This window comes from Calliphora vicina, chromosome 5 (assembly GCF_958450345.1).
Source record: "Calliphora vicina chromosome 5, idCalVici1.1, whole genome shotgun sequence".
Lineage (NCBI taxonomy): Eukaryota > Metazoa > Arthropoda > Insecta > Diptera > Calliphoridae > Calliphora > Calliphora vicina.
The window spans coordinates 65,304,945-65,328,899 of record NC_088784.1 but is presented as its reverse complement, the minus strand read 5'-3'; the positions used below and the strand labels follow the sequence as shown (position 1 = coordinate 65,328,899).

The 23,955-nt window shown below is 29.3% G+C and overlaps 1 protein-coding gene across 1 annotated transcript in view; it reads right to left on the bottom strand.

Annotated features, from left to right (window-relative positions):
• The window catches only part of LOC135961058 (PDZ and LIM domain protein 7-like), a 35,226-nt gene extending 15,041 nt beyond the window's left edge, over nt 1–20,185 (bottom strand). The window contains exons 1-2 of the mRNA XM_065512525.1: nt 19,951–20,185; nt 15,772–16,086 (exon numbers count right to left, since the gene is read on the bottom strand). Of these exons, the coding sequence (XP_065368597.1) occupies nt 15,772–15,984 (213 nt within the window). The 5' untranslated portion in view covers nt 15,985–16,086; nt 19,951–20,185. The remainder of the gene's footprint in view (nt 1–15,771; nt 16,087–19,950) is intronic.
• Nucleotides 20,186–23,955: the final 3,770 nt, after the last annotated feature.

Sequence of the window (23,955 nt, the reverse complement as noted above, 5' to 3'; positions counted from 1 at the left end):
ATACAGCAGCAATGTCGGATATATTTGCGGCAGATTAAACACAGCCTTTAACGATTTATTTTGTATAATTTGTAAACTCTTTAAATCAGCGTTTTTTTTTAAATCCATAAACAAGTGTAATATAGTTAAGATGACTTTGAACCAGAGCTTGAAAAATTATATATTTGGTTTTTTCATCAAGTTTATGTCTTAGTTTAAAAAGAATACCAAGTGCTGGAGATATTTTCGATCGAACATATTTAATATTATGATTCCATGTTAAATTACTTTGCAGGATAATTCCCAAAAACTTTATTGAGTCGACTTCAATGATTTCTTTTCCATCTATAAACAAAGGATCTTCTCCAGAAATTCGATGTGGTTGGGGTCTGAAACGTACTAGTTTTAAGTTATCTAAAAAGATCCTAAGACGATGTATAAAGAATTTGTACTTTTTGAAAAGCTAACTTTACGCCAAATATTTTAAATGAAAAAAACATTTATAATTTTCGATACCGACGGGATCAGGTCCATTCAAAAAATGCCTATTTTTATGTTAAATTTAACTTTAGGGCAAAAATTCTCAAATCGCATACTCGATATCAATGGGCGTAAGGGTTTAGAAGTTACAGATTTATTTCCTTCTTTTTTATTCTCATACCACTGTGCGTTGTTCAACAGCAATTTGGACGAGTTTTTGCGCCATTTCGTAATCGTGGATGAATCACCATAAAACACCAGAAACCAAGCGGCAGTGAAAACAGTGTGTTAATCGGCGCCAAAGAAGTCCATGTTTAGTTTGTCAGCCAATAAAATCATGGCGCCCATTTTTTTGTATATGGAAGGTATAGAATAATTGTAGAAACTTTGGACAAAGTGTATGAAACTTAAAGGAGACTATATTGAAAAATAAAATGATTTTTTATGCAAAAGCCTGTGTTTCATTAAAAAAGTCAAAGGCCTCTTTTTGTTCCGGCTTCGGGTTTCGACCGATAAAGTCCAATTTCTGGAGGATATTTGTATGGGGGCCAAATCTTATCCAAAGGTTCACATTGTCAGCCAGCCAGACGGACGGACATCGTTTAATCGACTCAGAAAGTGATTCTAAGTCGATCGGTATACTTTAATGTGGGTGTTAGACTAATATTTTTGGCCGTTACAAACATCTGTACAAACGCATTATATCCTCCCCACTATGGTGGTGTAGGGTAAAAAAATCCAATAAAAAGTTAATATAAAGAGATAAACTGACTTGATTTCTAATTTTTGTTATATACCAACTTAAGAGTGACAGCCGATTTTTTTTTTAGATTTCAAAGAGTGCCGGGTGGAATATTGTGACACTAGGCCTAAATGTTAAGTGCTGAAAATTTGAGCCAAATCGGGTAACGATTTCTGGACGCGCATCGAGGACAAAGTTCAGATATATGCAAAATTTTACTGTTAATATGGAATAAATATGTGAAACTCGTTAACTTTCTGCATTGTTTTCTAGAAATATGTAGATTTATTTATATTAATGAATATTACATTAAAAAAAAATTTTGGAAATTAACCCTGTATCTCATTTGGTTCAAAATGACCCAAAAACTGTATTATCGCCAAAATTAGAGAAAAATGCAATATTTTCAGTTTTTGAAAAAATGTTGCTACTAAATAAATACTTTTGCAATTGAATGCAAAAGAATCGAAATATGTACGTAATTATCGTTAGAATGAGACATAAATGACAAAATTTGATGAAAAAATTTTAAAGTTATTACAAATTCGCCAGACCATTAACGTGTTTCAGGCAACTTGAACAAAAAATTTAGGAAAAAAATTAAGATATTTCGAGAAAAATTAAAATAAAAGCCCATTTTTACTTAAAATATGTCCATATTTACTTGTATATGAGTTTTTGTCTTCGTAGGATACCGTTAACCTATTCGCAGGTATGGCCAAAAAAATAATTTTTTTTAACGGCTGTTTCAAAACTCCATTTTCAAATTTTTAAAAATTTTGTTAAACAAATTTCAGTTTTTTTCGATCATCACATTGGGGTTTATTGAGATCAAAATAGGGAATAAAAATATGAAAAAATTATGTCAATACCTCTTACAGTTTTTCCGTACCTGCGATTTAAATTTTGCGATTTTCAAGAAAAACTAATTTTTTGTCCATATTTAGGCGAATGAGCCCAATTTCCTTACTGTTATAAATTTTAAGTAAAACTTATTCATAGTATTATAATCCTGGCAATTCTAAATATGGTCTGAAAGTTTTACTAAAATCGGAAAACGTTAACCTTTAAATCGTGAAGGTCAAAGGTCAAATTTTTCAATATTTTGAATTTCTAATGAAAAGATAGCGAAATGTTACATATTTTTGGGACGATTTTAATGCAACTTAAGGAAAATATAACATAAAGTCCAGAATTTAAAAGAACAGCACAAAAATGGAAATTAACCCTTAGCAGCACTTGGGGTCCAAATTACCCTCAACTTTTAAAATCACGAAAAACACAACCATTTTGACCCCAAGTCCTCTTAAAGGTTAAAATCCATTTTTTCACTGTTGTTGTAAATGCTAGACCCCAATATATATTTTCCTCTAGTTTCATGAAAATCGGCACAAAAATATATAACATTTCGCTATCTTTTCATTAGAAATTCCAAATATTGAAAAATTTGACCTTTGACCTTCACGATTCAAAGGTTATCGTTTTCCGATTTTAGTAAAACTTTCAGAACATATTTAAAATTACAAGGACTATAATATTATGAATAGGTTTTACTTAAAATTTATAACAGTAAGGAAATTTTGCTCATTCGCCTAAATATGGACAAAAATTTAGTTTTTCTTGAAAATCGCAAAATTTAAATCGCAGGTACGGAAAAACTGTAAGAGGTATTGACATAATTTTTTCATATTTTTATTCCCTATTTTGATCTCAATAAACCCCAATGTGATGATCGAAAAAAACTGAAATTTGTTTAACAAAATTTTTAAAAATTTGAAAATGGAGTTTTGAAACAGCCGTTAAAAAAAATTATTTTTTTTGGCCATACCTGCGAATAGGTTAACGGTATCCTACGAAGACAAAAACTCATATACAAGTAAATATGGACATATTTTAAGTAAAAATGGGCTTTTATTTTAATTTTTCTCGAAATATCTTAATTTTTTTCCTAAATTTTTTGTTCAAGTGGCCTGAAACACGTTAATGGTCTGGCGAATTTGTAATAACTTTAAAATTTTTTAATCAAATTTTGTCATTTATATCTGATTGCAACGATAATTACGTACATATTTCGATTCTTTTGCATTCAATTGCAAAAGTATTTATTTAGTAGCAAAATTTTTTCAAAAACTGAAAAATTTGCATTTTTCTCTAATTTTGGCGATAATACAGTTTTTGGGTCATTTTGAACCAAATGAGATACAGGGTTAATTTCCAAAAATTTTTTTTTAATGTAATATTCATTAATATAAATAAATCTACATATTTCTAGAAAACAATGCAGAAAGTTAACGAGTTTCACCTATTTATTCCATATTAACAGTAAAATTTTGCATATATCTGAACTTTGACCTCGATGCGCGTCCAGAAATCGTTGCCCGATTTGGCTCAAATTTTCAGCACTTAACATTTAGGCCTAGTGTCACAATATTCCACCCGGCACTCTTCAAAATTTTAACAAAAAAATTTTTCCATACAACTGATTGTCACTCTAACCAACATGTTACCATTTGTCATTTGTATTGGAAAGGCTTCAATTTCCATTCGATTTTGTTTTACCTTCGTTAGATTCCAATTAATTCGCAAAAAATAAATATTTTATTTTTCTAAGTTTAGAATTGGCAATGTTTTGCTTATTAAATCAAAAATTAAATAAAGATGTTAATCAAAACCTAAGGGAAACCCAAAATTCAATTCCACGGAATGTGGTTTTATTCCAAAAATTTTCGTTTTACTCTTTGTGCAAAACCAAAATACTAAAATAATTCCACTTTCGATCGGAATAGAATTCTGTGACAGCGAGTTTTTGGACTAATTTGAATAATGAACTTGTAATTGGTCTGTTTGGGTTAAATATTTTTTGTTCTTTTCTTTTAGAGAAAGTCAAGTTCAAAAATATCACATAAAACAAAGGAAATTAATTTCCGGGAATTCTCGACCAATTTCCCGGGATTTCGGGATTGAACATTTGGCGGAATTTCCGAGAAAAACGCTACTGGCGCTACAGGCTCAAAGATCTTACCATCCATATTATCAAACAAAATTCATTGATCAGGTGCGGTAACGATCTCCATTGACCGTAACACAGAAATATGGTCCATCTGTGGAGTCTGTAGAGTCTGGTTTGGATTGGTCTCATTCCATATGCGGCAATTTTGTTCATTAACAAACCCATTAGCCAAAACTGAGCGATAATAGTCGTCTAGAGACAACCTCAAAAGAATTGTATAAATATGGTGTAAATGGTAAGAAGCTGTCAATGATTTTTCCTAGCCTATTATGACGAAATGTGACGCTATGGTATACAAATAGTATCCATAAAAATTTCAGTAAAAATAAATATCCTGCTACAACATATCACAAGACCATATATTTAAGTGGAGGGTATTTAAGATTCGACACAGCCTAATATAGTACATCAACATGATTTTAATAAGCAATTGACTTTCAGCTCACCATTTAACCAATTAATAATTCCTATTTCATCATAAATGTCAACAATTCTGTGGACCAATTCTGCGTACGTAAGAATTACGTTAGCCAAACAATTGTTGTCATTATTTTAAATTTGTTTATTTACTTGTCATACTTAATGATTATGTTTGTGGGGATGTGATAGATTTTTGGCAAGAATTTATATTTATTTAATATTTAAAATTTGTTTAGAAAATTTAGCAACAATTTTTGTTATGCCAGACGCGTGCTAGAAAATGCTGTCCCCTTCAAGAGACGCAGTGAGTGTACGTAGAATATCAATTACGACATATAGAATATATGCTAAATAATATAAAAATCATAAATAAAATCTCAATTAGTGAATGAACATACATATATGCTGTATATAGTTATCTTAATATAGAAAGGCCCTAACTCGTGTTATTTTTGTAATCGCAGATTTTCGTTTATTTCGACAAATGGTCCGCTCATATATCCCGAGTTAGGGCGTTTCAATATTAAGGTAGCGATATGTATATAAGTACTTGTAGTAAACAACAAATATTATCATATTCACGTAAATAATTTAATTACATTTTAATAAATATATTACTTAAGTAGTATGTAAATGAAAAAACGTAATAACTACTAATATGTTTACCATATAATAAGGCTTTACATGCCCACTAGAGGCTGTGAATTCGGGAACCTAATTAAACAGGGAACCTAAAGAACGTACATAACAACATATGTTAAATTCAATATATACGCATTCTCAAATTTGAGTGCAGCTAAGGCACTTGTCAGTTCTCGTCCCTTGAAGAAAAAACAAACTAACCTAATTGATTTTATTAAAAAAAAATCATTCAAAGTAAATACTATTACTTATCTGAATATTTATGTTTTAACTAAGATTATTTCAACATTATTTTAATTCTAATAAGATTTTATGCACGTTTTAAACACACAAAAAAAAAGCATTTTTATTTAATCTTTTGATGAAACCTACTGTCCAAACTTTAACACAAAGTGTTCACTTTTCAAATATTTTATTGAAAACATTTCTTTTATCAAATGCTCAATCATTTGGAAAAAGGATGTTTACAAGTTAACGGTTATGCTGGTTTTTTTTAAACCCAAACACTTGATTTTGTTAGGAAAAATTTGCCAATAATAAATTTTGGTTTAAACTTTCATTGATTATCTATAGCGATTTATTTAGCATGAACAAAGAAGAATATTCAATTAAGCCAGGGATTCATCATCAAAGGCGAGATAGAGGAATATTTTTGCATTTTATTATTAGATGCTTGATTTAATATAAAACGATTTCATTGAGAAGACTGTCTAAATTTTAAAAAAAATTTACATATATTGTGGACAATTAAAAAACTAAAAACACTATTAATTAATTTCACAAATTTTGTAATAGGAGTAACCAATATTTTCAGCAATTGTTTATTTCAATGTACATGACTGTCGCAAGAACAAGTGAGAACCAAAACTCAATCCGGAGAGGGATAGGTATTCAGCAGAGAAAAATATCCCAAAACATAATGTGAAATAAACCAAGTGTTATATTCGTCTGTGCCGAATGTTGTATTACGCACCAAAAATATGTGACAATAAAATAACGTTAGTCCTATTGGATAGTAATTCAGACACAATTTTTCAACAAGATCGGTTGAGAACTCATCCATGTAACTTAAAACCTATTTTTCTAATCTTTCGAAAAAAAATTTCCAAAATCAAAAACTTTTTTTTTTTTTTTTTTTAAATTGGCCCTTTTTCTCAAAAAAAGCTTTTCAATGAAGAGCTTTTTGGTCGTTTAGTGGGATGCGAGTTTGATATTTATCAAAATAAATGTTTTGTAACTCAAGACAAAAAAAAGGTTTCGACTTTTTTTTTCAAAATGGTGCGTTTTTTATTTTTTTTTGCTGAAAAGAATGCTTAATGTGCTGTTTTTCTATAGCGAGTGAGCGCTTTGAGTGGACGTTTTACATGTATTTTGTTTTTGTTACAATAACAAAACACATGTTAAATTTCCACTCAAAGTACTCGTTCGCTATAGAAAAACAGCACATAAGTCTTTTTTTAGCTGAGTGGGATGCGAATTATATATCAAAATAAATGTTTTGTTTTGAATTTTTTTTGCAAAATTTAAAACTTTTTTTAAAATGGACCCTTTTTTACATTAATGTGATGTGTTACAAACGGAATGACAAAATCAAAATACCCCTTTTGATGGTGGTTATAAAAAAGATAATAATATCTTATAAATGGAGAGATGACTCAATGAAATTATGAATGCTCTGTCTTTCTAAAAAAGGCAATTGAAATAACAAGGAAAGTAGAATACCTAGGTCCCATTTGAGACTGTCCTGCATGGATCACATTGATTGTAGAGTGGAAAAGGCACATTGATTAGGTTCGAAAAGGGACATAAGTCTGAAAATGACATGAGTCACTCATGATGAGTGTATTAATCTATATGGCTCGATAATATCGTGGACATCCTTAGAGACGAAGATTAATATTAAACCTCTTCAAAAAATACAGAGACTGTGCTCTTCTGGTGCAATGAGAACCACAACGACAAAAGCTGTTGTTATTTTATCAACAATACCGATCGAAATGTAGGTGAAATACTTGTAGGAAGCATCCAAGCTGCAACTAGATTGATTTTAATGCGAGAATGGCTAGTAAATGACCATGCGAGGATATTAATTGTCCTACCAGAAGGTAATATTACACAGAAAAAACAAATTCGTAGTGGCAACCGAATTAGATGCTAATCGAATGATTCGGTTGCACACATTGAATTTATCGGTTCTATCAACCGAAAGTCAGTAGATAAAAAAGAATTTCGGTTGAAGCAACCAAACTTTTGTTACCCCTTCTAAAATTTTGTAGCCACAACTGTAAAATTCGGTCACTAAGGAAGAATCATTCGATTGGCAACAAATTCGGTGGCTATCACGAATAGGGTTTGGGGTTTCCCGGATAATTTTATTTCCCGGGAAACGGGAATGAAAAATTTCATTTCTCGGGATTCCCGGGAATTTTTTACTACTAGTAAAATAAGTAAAAAAGAATATTGTGTAATTTTATTAAAAACAAAAAGAAAAACAATACATTACAATTCAATTGTATTTAGTCGAATTAGAGAAGAAATAGTTTCGCAAATATGGTATATCCAATTCACTCAAATTATGTAATTCTCGGTCCCTAATTGACCACAGAATCCACGTAATTCCCATTTCTGACAACAGCCAAAAACCTCTGATATATTTCTGATATCTTACACACATAAATGGTGACCCCGGTCTAACGCACTAATAGTAGTCATAATTTGACAATAAAACAAAGATAAGAAAGAATTTAAGCTCTCTTACTTCAATATTAAAATTCACAAAATTTTTTAAAAACAATAATGGATAATAAAGTTATTCGATTGTTTTAACACACCCGGTCTCACAGACATATAGGACACCATTGGCGGGTTAATAAAAATAACTGGTCCAATTACTGTATGGATCAGCACTTCATAATTTGTATGAAAAACACTCAATTTGTTCATTAGTTTTGAGTGATTTTCACATACAATTTGTTTGAATGAATTGTCATTGGATTTATTAAAATTTACAATAAATATATGTATAAATCATTAGCTTAGGATATGGAAGAAACAATTTTAAAAATTATTTTAAAATATAAAAAAAGATTTCTAATGTACATACATCCCTATTTTCAACCATTTAACGATTCATTGTAACGCATAACTATGAGTAACATTATGATGATTACCTTAGAGAACCAGTAGTATGAGCTTAAATGATAACAAGCTTTTCATACTTTTCGTTACATGAAAAGTTCGAAACCCAAAACTGAACATTCCATATTGTGAAAAGTGAAATACATAGATACACAATTAAGATGAATAAATAAATGTCTGCTTATCGAAAACTTCTACTTGATTTGTTTATTGTGTATTTGAGTATAATACAATAATATCAAAGATGACAAATTCAGTACGGATGTATTATTGTCGTCTTATTGGCAGCAAAAAATTCCGGGGTACCCCCGACCTATTAAGTATTTTTGTTTTATTTAAAACTTTAATATTTAGAATAAAATCAAATTATAATTAGATTATTTTAGTTAATGAAATTTATAGATGTTTTTATCTCATTGAACTGAAATATTAGCTTAAAACACTTGCTGGTACAATTAAAAAATACTATTTTTAAACTTGTTGGTACAATTTGTTCTTCGAATTTTATATCACTGTCTGTTGTGCGTTACTATCAAGAGAGGGAGATTGCCTGTGTTAACTACAGATATGTTAAAGATTTAAATCTTAACAAAATCTACAGCGATCAAATCAATTCCATCGACATTCCGTCTTAAATCCATGTTCTGACTAAATAATTAATTTAGTTAACACTTAGAAATGTGTCCTAACTTTGTCGTTAAAAAATGTCAATCCTTTGTGGCAAAACTATTATATATTTGTTCGACTCAGAAATTGAGAAATTAAGGTGGGTATTAGACAAGTATTTTGTGACGTTACAAAGACCAGCAACCTATTATGGTGGTGTAGGGTATAAAAATTGTGTTGAGACTAGTAAGAATTGCTACTGGCTCAGATATAAGCAAAAAACCACGACTAACTCGATTTTTGACCTATTTTTGATTTATATCTGGATTACTAAGTCATAAATATAAACAATATGGATATACAATAATAGATATTTCAATGGCCTTTCCAGCGAAATATATAACGTTATATTAAGACCGACCTACAATGGGTCAATGTCGAGAAAAATATTTTTTAACCCGCGATTGTTTTTCACCAACAAATTTTTCTTTTATCAAATAATATTTTTTATCTATAATTTGGTGAAGAGTATATAAGATTCGGCACAGTCGATATAGCTGTCTTTCTTACTTTTTAATATTAAATTCAAAGTAATTCTTTTACACACTGACTTATTTGTATTTCTAGGTAAGAAACGAGAAATCCATTTAATCTTCATACAACATGAAGACTTATACAGAACAAATACCCAAAACATTCACTGATAGAGAACTTTAGGAAATAAATAAAATAAATATTTGTAATAAACACTGGTGCCATAAAATAATAAATGTAGTAACTATGCGGTCCAATTAAAAGTAACATTTTAAAAATGGAAAGAAATAAAAACGGGACTTTTACAGAATAAACACTTCCATTTGATCTTTCTAGAATCTAGATGTTTTTGGTGGGCGTCGAAGCAGTGCGAATAATGCTATAATGTTAAAATCCTTAAAGAAATATAATCCATATAGATATTCATTTAGAGTCGTCATTCTTAGATAATTCGACTGGGAGCCGATTTTGTCATAAAAAATAGGAATAAAGACAAAATACGAGAATATGTGCCAAAGCTTCAGAATTTAGTTTCGTTTATTTTATTTAGTAAAACAAAATTATGTTAGAAATTTATCTCTTTAAGAGCCACCCTGTAGAACATTAGAAAAACAATAAAAAACACACAAATAAATAAAGCGAAATTTGAAAAAATATCTATCTACATCTTATAAAATGTGATGTGAATGAAAACGCAAACATTTGCACATGTGTGGGGAGAAATTCGTGTATTTCATACGCAAATATTATACAGGTACGTACATTAGGGTGACACTTATTTAGCACATTTTAAATTTTCGATGTTCCGAACGTCTAAAATTGTTCTTCATCATTTTAAAGCAACATGCTGAAAATTTTAACAAAATCGGATTAAGTTTATTTGAAGTTTTGAGTCACACCTAGGGTTTTTAATTTCCCGACCTTTTTTGATTCCCGGGAATCGGTAAAATTTTGCTCTACATTCTACATAATACTGTAAACTATGAATATTATAGCAAAATTTCTTATAAAAACTTAGTTATCTTATAATCATTATATATAGAGCTGTGGTGCCCGAAATCACAATTCCCTAGCACGCGTAATAGGGCAAGAAAATTCTGCTGACGTTACTTTGATACACATACACTATAAGCTTACTTGTGCGTTTTCTTATAATGATCATGTGTTTGTTGCTTTGATTTCATCTCACAGAACAAAATCAAATCAAATTCTCCGCTGTTTTACCAACACAACCAAAGCTTTGATGATATCGAGCCTTTAGCGCCAAATTATCGTAAGCGACAAAACACAAATTTTACAGGAGAAGGTTTTTTTTGATTATTTTGAAATTTATACATGAAATTAAAAATGTTATGATGCGATATAATATAATTTCGATCAAGCTATTTGTCTATTTTACAAAAATATTAAAACTTTTGACAATTAAAAATTCATGGAACACTTTATTGAAAAATATGACAAAAAATGTTTTATATTGAATTTTTGCATAGATACAAATTTTGCGAATTGAAACTAAATTTTTATTTATGAATACTTTTTAATGAGTTATATACATATGTAGATTTTTCTATTTAAAATGGAAAAATAAAAACGAATTTTGAAATTTATTATCAGCAATCTCGCAATTCCCAAAAAAGTGTTGAAAAATTCCAAAAATGGGACTTTTAGTTTTTTGGCTATAGTATCCATACCAGGGTCGGGGTTATCGGAACCCTTTACAAAATAATTAAAAACATATTGGGCCATCTAAAATCGGTTACTATATTTTGATATCGAATAAGAGATTTGAAAATTTTTGCCCTAAAGTTTAATTTTACATAAAAAATAGGTGGTATGGACCTGGTAACAACAATTTTTGATTTTTTTTCATTTAAAATATTTCATGAAAAATTAGCTTTCAGAAAGTATAAATTCCTTATATATTCTCTTAGAAAAGAAAAAAGTTTTTTTTTCCCAAAAAATTTGCGAAAAATCGCCTTTTTAAAATTTTTTAAATCAAAATGCATATAATTTTGGACTAAGTCATTATTTTTAAATAATTCTTTTTCTATTTGACACTTACATGTGTTGTTAGTCCAATAAAGGAAAACTGGAGAAAATCGGAAATTTGTATACGCTGTTATCACAAAACTGGAGTAGGGTGGGTAAAAATGTTGAAAATTTAATTTTCAAATGCGAATATCTCTTAAGATATAAGAGATAATTGAGAGAATTGATGAAAAGATTCTATATGTGTAATTTTTTTGAAATCGGAACACAAACGAAGAAATAGGATCGTTTTAAAAATGTAACATACCCGAGGTGTCCTACTTTGAGAACCCTTGGTGGCGCCCCTGGTGGGCCCATGAGGTTCACATTCAAAACTTAAACGCCACAACACTTCTTCTTTGCGCATGTGAAATTTCATTTATACCAATCTAACCATTTAGAAGTTACAGATTTATTTCTCTCTTTTTTTTATACCACTATGTGTCGCTTACGATAAAATTCGTTTACTGTAAAATATAAACATTGACTTACGATAAAATCTTACCCCCTATATTTTTGATGTTATTAACAATTTTGATATTCTGAGAACGCTAAAACATCAGTCGGTCCATAAAATTTTAATTTTTGCAATAAAAAAAAATTTTTGAAAATGTCGCTTACGATAATTTGGCGCCAAGGGCTCGATATGTGTTCGGGCACCACTGATATAGAGCTTCGTATTAATTAATTAATACAATTTGAGCTTAATTCACTAAAATCACTAAAGCGATAAAAATGTCAGCCTTTCATTTCATAAATCCATTCCCAAATTCTAATTATTTAGCTTCGTTTAAAAGCTTCATCTAAATTGAATTAATTTTGAAGTTAATTAATAACAGAATTTATTCAAACTTTGAATGATTAAATTTTTGTTGATTCAAATCTACTAAAAATTTAATGTTTTTTAAATGTTTTTTCTTCATTCAGTTTTTAGCTTTTAATTATTTTCAAAATGAATTGAAATAAATTTTCTTAAGCCTTTTAGTAAAAGGAATAAAATGATAAAATTTATGTTGATCTCGAAAATTTCCAAATTATTGGATTCAAAGGTGAATTTTTAGAATACATCATATGGTAAACATACTCACTATAAAGCCAAAATAGCCAAAATCAATTCTATACTTGAAAATACCAAATTGTGTGCCTCCATCAAAAGTAGGGGCCTTTGTTCTACTAGTGTTTTGTGGAATAATTCGCACCGGTCAATATTGACATTGAAGATTATTCACCTTAATTTCTAGATCGTGCAGTTTTCCATATGCTTTTTTAAATGTTCATTCGAAAAACCCCAAATAAATAAATAATAATAAGCGGTCTATTATTGCCGAGATATAAACGAAAAACTGTAAAACATAAACTTTTCACTTTTTTTAAAAAAAAGTAGAGTTCTAACTTGTTTTCTTTGTAGTTTCGTCAGTTTCTAATTCCTGGGAATCCCGACTTAAAATCCCTGGAATCGGGTAGTGAACAATTGGCGAAATTCCTGGGAAATTTGTCCCGGGAATTGCCGGTATAAAAACCCTAGTCACACCAAATCCAATTAAAACTAGTTTTTGTATTTCATTAACCCAGAAATGTTTAAATATAAAATATCTGATATCAATAACCAAAAATAATCGTAAAATTTCATGAATATGTATCTCAAAACTGGAGATGCAAAAATCATGGTTGTCCTATTATATGTTTGTTAGGGACCGATTTGAAATTTTCGGATTTCGAGGCAAGAAAGTTTTAAATTTTATAACATCGTTTATTTCAAATTGTATATTTAAGATGCTAATTTACCATTTTGTAATTTTAAATTTCTAGGCCAGGTCCAGACCCAGGTCTATGCAGATAAACCAGAAACTATCGAGAACTTGAAATCGAATATTCGACGCGATATTGCCGAAGAGGCCACATGTTACCCAAAGAGGCCACTTGAAATCATACTAATTAATAATACCAATTGGTGGATATTTAAAAAGTTTTTCTCTGATTTATTTCAATTTAAAATTCTCCGCCTCTATAAAAAACCCCGTTTATTACAAAAAAAAAAATTGGAATTGTAATCGAATAATTTTACAATATCTACAGTCTAATTTATGTTTTCAAAAGTGCTATGCATTAGTCCAAGAGTGTACATAAATCGATCATAACCAGGACCGTAACAGTTATAAGTGATATCAAAAAAGTTATTTTATTACATTAAAAATAAAAATCCATCTAAAACATTTATTTTTCTACGTAAAAATAAAACTTCGAATGAAAATCTTAAAAAGAGAATTTTAGTTTGCTGTCAAAAAATAAAACTCATTTGAGGAGTTTTATTTTTCACGTCAGAATATAAAACTCTTGGAGCCTGCATACGTCGCCACAAAAGTGCTTTAAGAAGAATAACTATTTTTCAGAGATTTTTTTAAATACATATGTCTTCAAATGAAGCTTGAAGCTCAGACGAAGTCCGACAGTTCTGCTAAATAATCTGACATTACTTGCAGTTTCATATTTGGCTCATATCGAAGGAGTCTTTGTGTGTGCTCGAACCCATTTTAAATAAGTGATTGTTCCGATTTAGCAATTGGGGAAGCAAGTAAGTTATAATAAATATTTTATCATTTTTTTCTAAAAATCCGTTTTATTTGTTTTTCTCTTTGTAGGTGAATAATAACCAAAACCATGATAGACTGCCGATAATCAAGGAAGCTTTACAATCCTCACCTGATGTTTTTCCATCTTCGTCAAAAAGAAAACGAAGAAAATGATAATGAGGATGAAAAAAAGCTTCCTGTAAAATCAATAATTTCAAGGCCATTAACACAGAAAAAACTATTTTTTAAACCGTTTCAATTCAAATATTTGTCACATATTGAACTGGTTTCAATTATTTCATAATTTTGTTATTTTTTGTGTTTCAATTACAAAAATTATCTATTCAATAATTTTTGTATTTGAAATTCAACCAATAACGAAAATTGTATATTCAATTGTCAAAATAATCGAATTCAATAGAAAATATCAAGAAATTTTGTTTTTGAGCAAATGAATACTTGATTTTATTATGAAATAATTGAAACCAGTTCAATATGGGATAAATGTTTGAATTGAAATATAATTTTTTCTGTGAACGATTCATAAATCTCTTTTTGAGTTCTGGGAGAGAAAAAAATTACATTATCCGCCCTTACGTAATATAAATAGTCAAAAACTCTGTGTTTCTGAAACTCAGGTAAACTTGGAAAGAGTATTCTCCGATCTTGAATTGGTATTGAGCGAGCTGCGTTCAAATCTTTCCGCAGAAAATTTGAACAAATTATGTTCGTTAAATTAAACAACTAAATTACTACACACATTATATCAGATAGAATCAATAAAAAAGATGCGGAAGAAGAAACTAAACGAAATGAGTTTTATTTTCTGATGGGAAAATAAAACTCCTTAAACGAGTTTTATTTTTTGACGGGAAAAATAAAACTCCTCAAATGAGTTTTATTTCATGACGGCTAATTAAAACTCCATTTTTAAGAGTTTCAACCGAACTCTTATTTTTTCGTTGAAAAATAACTGAGTTGAGATCGTTATTTTAAGGTGACCATTGATTCTGTTATTTACGTTCCCTGATCATAACTAATAAATTGCACCTAGTTAATATTTTCAACTCTATTTTTATTACTGAGTTACAACTTTGATGTATTGGACAATTTTGACAACAGATAGGAAAGGGCTAACAATATGCAAGAAATTTAAAATCACAAAATCGTAAATTATTAATACAAAGAAGCAAAAATAGGCAAAGAAGTCCGCCAATTTCAAATATATCCCTATACCAATAGGCACATCCGATAAAATTGCATATTTAATCCACATTTAGTAAATCCGTTTAAAAAAAATATAAAAATGTACAATTTGGGATTTGCTTGAAATTGTATGGTATTATTTTGATATCAAGATGTATCAAAATATCGAATGTTAATATTTTATATTTAAACATGAAATACAAAAACCGTAATTTTATTAGACTTGGATTTTAAAAATAAATGTCAAATCTCTAAATCAGATTTTGCTTAAAATGTTCAGTATTTGGTTTTAAGATGACTGAGAAAAATTTTACAACTTGAGATCATCGAAAAATGCAAAATAGTGGCCACCCTAAAGTGTATGTATAATATTAGCATGAATTCAAATGTTTATCTATGTATTAATGTTTACTCACCTGAAATACGGTTAGTGGCATATGAAATTCAGCGCCACCCGTAATGAGGAAACCCCATGTTGAGTCATCTTTGGTGGCGTATTGATCAGAATCAACATCAAACGCAGGAAAACCATCGGTATCACCGATGCCACATGACAATTTAATGATGGGTGATTTTTTCGGTGGTTCCGGTGTTAACGAGTAGAGTGTAAGAAAACTTGGTTCTGGCATTTTGCAGGTGAATTGTTAATATTTTTGTTGTTGTTTTATGTTCACAGCTCTTTTATTTAGTATGTTGAATAATTAAAGAGATTATTTTTTTGTATGCAATCGCTAGTTAAAGAGTATTGAAAAAGAATGTAGAAATTGAGCGATTTTTCGAATTAACAATTTTGAACAGTCAATTTCTATTTGACTGTTTAAAACTGCACAAAATTTAAAAAGGTGGATTCATGAAACACGTCGCACAAATTTTGCACTTTTGCAAAAAGTTCATTTGCAATTCTAATTACAAAATGCTAGCGAACGACAACTCACTACGGACCAGATAGTGCTTCTGAGAGATGTAAGATTTTTGTGACCTCGAAAATCGTGATTCCTGGTGTAGACAAAGGTTTATGTCATGTTTTGTTTTACTATCTTTCATTCCGTAGTAAAACTCTTCATTGACTATTATATGTTAAAATTTTGAAGATTTGAAATCAAATTTCAAAAAAATATATGAAAATACAACTGCTTGCTTTATATACATATATATCTAGTCTAAAGTTCGTAAACAATTGCCACTTTAGATTCTATACCTTATCAAAGTTGCATTGTAAATCGGTTGAACTTGTAAGTTATTACACAGGTCAACAGCAAATAAAGGCTTGACTAACTCAAAAAGGCTTAGTGCGATGTTATTAAAATAAACTTGGTAAATTTTAGGTTTACATAACATTTAACTCGTTTATATATTACGTTTCAATCGGCTCAGTATTATCGGAGTTATAATATCAAATTGAAGCAAAAAATATATTTTTTATGTGAAAATATAATTTTTTTTTTTTAAATTTTTTTTAAAAAAATCATGAAAAATCAAAAGCGGTAGAAATTGTTAAGATTTATTGCTTTATCGCAAAGCCAAATATAATAGCAACAAAATGAGATATCGGTCATGAAAATCCATAGATTCCACTCGAATTTATTCACAATTAAGTAAATTCGCTCATTTTCACAAAAATTTTAGTTTTTTGTTTGATATACATAAAATTGAGTAGTTAATGTTCTTCTTTCGAATGATTGAGTTTTGAAAACATTTTCCTCATGTTATGTACAAATTTTCCGATATATATTGCGTTTCAATCGGCTCAGTAGTTTCGGAGTTATAATACCAAATTGAAGCAAAAAATATATTTTTTACATGAAAATAGCAATTTTTTTTGTTTTAATAAAATCATGAAAAATCGAAAACGATACAAATTGATCAGATTTATTGCTTTATCGCAAAGCCACATGTAATAGAAACAAAATGAGATATCGACCATAAAAACCGATTGATCCGTTTCACATTTATTCACAATTAAGTGAATTCGCTCATTTTCACAAAATTGTTGTTTGATATATGTACATAAAATTGAGTAGATAATGATCTTCTTTCGAATAATTAAATTTTGAAAACATTTTTCTCGGGCTACATAAAAATTTTCACATACATATTGCGTTTTAATCGGCGCAGTAGTTTCGGAGTTATAATAACACTATACAACAAAATCAAATTTTTTCCAAAATTACAAGGTCCGACCAATACATGTTGATAGAGGAGACAAAAAAAAAAGATACGTGTATCGGCGTTTTGAAAGTTTACATCTGCATTTCATTTGAGGGCGGGTTAAAGTTTCCCAACTCTGGCACATTCTTAATGTTAATCTTCATAAAAAACCATATGATTCTTACATTTTAGGTATAAAATGTGTTCAGCAAAGTTATGTAAAATGTTACGGAGAATATTTTTGTAGAATATGTTAACCCTCTAAATCCTCAATTCATAGGTCTTTTTTGTCCTTCTTTTAAAAAAGTGCAAAAACCACCATTAAAACAGGGATTTAAAGGGTTAAACTGTTCTGCAAAAAAATTATACGTGAAGTTTTACTATAAGTCCCTGAATACATCAAAACGGAAAATTCAACCAGAAAGTCAGAAAAAAGACATAACAAAAGAGAGCTTAGGGTTAATTTCGCATTTATTAAGAATTCTATTTTAAAGATAAAATGTATTAGCAAATTTATGTAGAATGTTACGAAGAACATTTTTGTATAATATGTTAACCCTCTAAATCCCCAAGGCATTTAGAGGGTTAAATACCATTAAAACAGGTATTTAAAGGGTTAAAATGTTCCGCAAAAATATTGTCCGCGAAATTTGACTATATGTCCCTGAATACACCAACACGGAAAATTCAACCAGAAAGTCAGAAATAAGACAACAAAAGAGAGCTTAGGGTTAATTTCGCATTTATTAAGAATTTCATTTTAAAGTACCCCAAAAATTTAACATGGATTTAAGGAGTTAAAATGTTCCGAAAAAATATTATCCCTGAAATTTTACTATAAGTAATTAAATACACCAAAACGGAAAATTCAGAAAGTTAGAAATGAGACACAACAAATGAGAGATTACGGTTAATTTCGTATTTATTAAGAATTTGGATAGGAAGTCTTCATTATTTACATTTTTTTTAGCTCTATGCAATTCCACTTCATTACCATACGCACATTTCAGCTATAAGCGTTCTTCAATGGGTGCGCATGTTAAATTTTTGGGGTACTTAAAATAAACATTTTAACCCCTTAAATCCATGTTTTAATGGTGTACATAAACCTACTGAATACATTTTATACCTAAAATGTTCTTTAAAATAAAATTCTTAATAAATGCGAAATTAACCGTAAGCTCTCTTTTGTTATGTCTTTTTTCTGACTTTCTGGTTGAATTTTCCGTTTTGATGTATTCAGGGACTTATTGTAAAATTTCACGTATAATTTTTTTGCAGAACAGTTTAACCCCTTAGATCCTTGTTTTAATGGTGGTTTTTGCACTTTTTTGAAAGAAGGACAAAAAAGACCCATGAATTGAGAATTTAGAGGGTTAACATATTCTACAAAAATATTCTCCGTAACATTTTACATAACTTTGCTGAACACATTTTATACCTAAAATGTAAGAATCATATGGTTTCTTATGAAGATTAACAATAAGAATGTGCCAGAGTTGGGAAACTTTAACCCGCCTTCAAATGAAATTCAGATGTAAACTTTCAAAACGCCGATACACGTGTCTTTTTTTTTTTGGTCTCCTCTATCAAAATTTATTGGTCGGAGCTCATAATTTTTTTTGGTGGTGTATAGTGTAATAAATTAAAGCAAAAAATATATTTTTACGTGAAAATAGGAAATTTTGTTGTTTTAAAAAAATCATGAAAAATAGAAAACGCAAATTTTGATATTTATTGCTTTATCGCAAAACGACAGGAACAAAATGAGATATCGGTAATAAACATCGATGGATTCTTTTCGAATTTATTCGAAATTGTATGTGGAAAATTTACTTAAAATTTTTTTTAAAATAAACCTCTCCATAGAATTTAAAATTTGGACCACTACTGGAACCACATCATAAATTGTGTAGTGGTTTAAAATAGCTCTAAAATTTTTTCGATTTTGTTGCCCATTTACCATTTATCGGAAACAAATCTAGATTCATATAAATATTTGCCGCAGTAGTTTTTAAAATAATTAATTTTATTCAAATTATTTTCAGAAAAATCGCTCATTAGCTACACCCTTCACATTAATAAAGAGCATTAGTTAGCATAAAAGAGCTTTTAAACAATAGCTCTCTTAATTTGTTTCACTCTTTTCATATTATTTCATTAAATAAATAATTTTTGTTATGAGATAAAAATTGTTAAAACAATTTCTTTATTATTTTAGTACAAAATTATGAACAAAATACGTTTGCACGTTTTATTACAAGCCGGTTTGTTTATATTTATAATTTATTAAAAATGAAAACACAATTTGAACCATAAGATTTATTTAGTTGGAAAAAAGGTTTTAAAATTTCCAAATTACGTAATAGCAAAATTCAATAAAATTTATATTTTTTTATTTTAAAAAATTAATTACAGATAATTGATTTTTAATTAAATATTCTTACATTATTATTTTTAATTTATTAATTAAATTATTAAATTATTTTTATTAATTTTATTTCACTGCTATTTTAAATTTTCTATTCCAACACTTAAATTTCCCGTTACAACTTTGATTTGATTTTCACGTTTTCTATATTACACTGCAATTTGGCGACTGATTATTTTTAAAGTTACAATTTCATTCCTTTGTGGTCTATTCGAAATTTTGTTCGTTCTTTTAGTTGTTTCTCTCTATAGTCTGAAAAAATAGTTTTTTTTATAGTTTTTGTTGCAGTAATGGTTTTTTAAGTAGCTTCTTTCGTAAGTATTTTTGTAAATTTCTTAATTTCTGCTGCGTGTTTTCATCACTCGTTGGCATCCATCTGCTTTTAGCGTGTGTCAAGAGATGCTATTTTGGGTCAATTTAAGTTATTTTGGGATAGGTCTATTTATTGGTTTGTTTACACTCCGTGTGGAAATTAATGTGTGTGAGTTGTTTGTTTTGTTTAATCTAGAATACCCAATAGGAAATGAAATATACAAAATTTTAAATAGTGATTGGATCGTTTATCAATAATATATCGAATTATAAAAATGGCTTAATTTATTTGTGTTGCTTTTTATATCAACTTTGATATCTAAAAAGGTTGGAATATCAACAGGATTCGAATCCATTTCTAATACTTTACAAGTACAACTTATACTTTTATACCCCAGCGTTACTGTATTGAAAAATTATAAGGTTTTCTACAAGATAGTCCTATTAAACTTTTATATTTTAATCTAATTAAAACCAATAATTTTTCTGGTAACCGATTTACTTTTCTCTCAATTTCCTAATGGTCTAAATGTCTGCCTTTATTTTGCTGTTTTCCTTATACACTCTACATTAGCCAACATGTATTATTAGTCCACTTAAACGAAGTTCTTTTGTTTTGCCAGACAATTAAACAATACAAAAGAAAATAGAAAATAAAGCACAAAAATACATAGATTTTTCCTAAATAAATTCCACAGCAAATACTTGTGTTCAGTGTATGTTTTTAAAATCAAACATGTATTTCCTCAAAAAGTCAATAAACTTTTTAAATCAAAACAATGCGAAAAAAAAGCTTCCAGAAAAGTTTGTCTTTTACAGTGCAGTAAAAAAGAAAATTGTAAAATATTTATTAAAATTCTTTATATATATATTTGTATACACTAGGGCGTGTCGATTTAAAAATCGCTCAAGTGACAAGGAAAATCGTACTCTAGGGATCAAAATAGGAAACTTTGCTCAAGAAACCACACCCTAAATTAAGTTCTGATGTTCTTTATTTTGACCCAATTTCCACGCTTTTTATTTATCTGATTCCGAATATTTTATTGCGAGTTATACGAAATGGAAAATTCAAGTTTCAAAATTTTACTATACCTTGACCCTTAGAAAACATCTGTTTTATATTTCATCTCGATCTTGATTTTAATATACCGTGTCGGACAAAACTAAAGCTCTGACTGGCGGGATCAATCTGAATTTTTCAATTGAATGTTTCGGCAGAAGGGTCTTGCAACAAATGCATACGCATGTTCGGAAGTCATTTGAAAGCATGAGTTGTACTTGAGTTTCGGATATTTTGAAGGAAGTGCCTGAAAGTCGGAGTGGCGCCTGAAATTTAACTTAGAAGCAGCTCAGTAATTGGTGGCAGAACAACTTCACCGTTCTAACGATTCTTTCTCTTGATTGAGCGATTCTTTCATTTGATTCAGCCAATCGGGAGCGATTGGCTTCTAGTCTTTCGATATGCTGGTGGGGTGTATCTGCAGCTCTCGATGGAGATGCACTGCGACACATTTGTTGTAGCCGTGATTCGCGTTCTCTTTCCGTTTCTGCGGCTCTAGATTAGATGCCCTTTCCCGATTTTCCTCAAGGCGTGATTCGCGAAATTTGCTATGGAGAATCCTACAATTCCCAAAAAAAACTTTTGATAGGTTTATATCGGAAGACTTTACCTTTTAGCCAGAAAAATATAAAAGCATTACTTATTTATTTTATAACCTAGAATTAATATATGTACATTAGAGTGCCGCAAAAAATCTTTTTTTTGGAATTTTGGAACACCTACCCTCTATTTATACCGCGTTTGTGCAGATGTTTGTAACGCCCGTATTATTTTTTCCAAGGGATAAGCCTATTGAAACTGGCTGAAATCGGTCCATTATTTCACCTAGCCCCCATACAAATGTCCTTCCGAAATTGGACTTTATCGGTCATAAATGTAATTTATAAATGTATCTCCACAAATTGCGCTCCAAATAAGTTCTATATACCTATACAAAATTCATGTCACCAAATTTTGTTACGATCGGTCCATAATTAGTCATAGCTCCCATATAGACCCGCTTCCGAAAATCACTTTAACGTGCATAAATCGCTTAAAAATTTTGGTATACTCACAAAATTCAACATAATAAACTTTCATATAGACATAAATCACACGACCTAATTTCATGGTGATCGGTCCATAATTGGTCATAGCCCCCATATAAGGCCCACTAGGTAGCGGTATCCTACGAAGACAAAAATTCATATACAAGCAAATATGGATATATTTTAAGTTAAAATGAGCTTTTATGTTAATATTTATCAAAATATGTTAATTTTGTTCCTACATTTCTTGTTATAGTTGCCTGAGATATGGTAATGTCCTGGCGTATTTTTAATGGCCCATAATCATAGTCAAACACAGTCGGTTGTTTTTAGAAACAACTTAAAAATAAAAATCTGCTTTTAATTATTTTGCAACTATAGTCAATATTAAAGTGTGTTTTAAAAATAAAAGTAACAGCGAAATCTAAAGAAAAAAAGCAAATTGTTGTGGAAAAATGGAAAAAATAAAATTAATATCATAATTAGGATATTTTGGTTCTAATTTTATTGATAACTGTTCAATAATTGCAAAATCTCTGCCAATATCTTGTAACATAAACATTTTTGTTTTTTGTCGAACTTTTCTACTTTGTGAAGAACAGCTGATGCTGTTGTTAAATGAGCTAAAAAGAGCTTCAGCCAGTTTTATATTTACAGTCGACTTTAACGTCAAAAGTATATTTTATCTTGTCTATGGTAGATCTAAAGTACACTCTTAAGTAAAGACGACTTTATTTCTCCTAAAATATACTTTATTTCTGACTATGATTATGGGCCAATAACTTTAAAATTTTTTGACCAATTTCTGTTTTTTATGTCTCACTAGAACAATTACGTACACATTTGTTAATTAAGGGCCACCCTAATGGCGCTGCCTCTGAGTCTCATTTTTACGCCTATAAATCTCTTATAAATTTTGGTATTGGGATAATATTTGACAACAATAATTCTCATTTAATCAAAAATTTAATAAAGTTCCCCTAGCGGCAATTAATTGAACGTTAATTAATACACCATAGGAATTTTATAAATGTAGGTATCTACAGTAATAATTGTAGTCTGCAATGCATTGACAAATCAAATATTTCAATACGACAAGGTTAACTTAATTGGCAGCATGTTGTTGATTTTGAAGCCATTAATGAGATTGACGAAAAGACAATATATATATCAGCGTGGAGGAAATTATTTGTTATTTTAAAAAATTTTGCAGATTTTTTTGGAAAAACTATATTCTTTTTTAAATTAAATTTTACAATTATATAGGCAATAGGGTATTCGATTTATTCGATTTTTCTCTTGTTCGAATAAAACGAATAATTCGAATAAGCGGTTTTAACTTGTTCGAATAATTCGATCACACGTTTAAAATTAATCGAATTATTCGAATAATTTAAATTATTTTAAAAAAGTAAAGAATGAAGTTTTGATGTCGGTTTTCTAATATTTTATTGTTAAAGAAAAACAAAAAATAACGTTAAAGTTAACAATTCAAGTATTGATAATGTTAAAAAACATTCGAAAACAAAGTCCATCATTAAATTTTCAACAGAAATATTCTGATCAGATTAACTTCCGAACAATCTACAAAACAATTGACCAGCAAACCCTTTAGTTT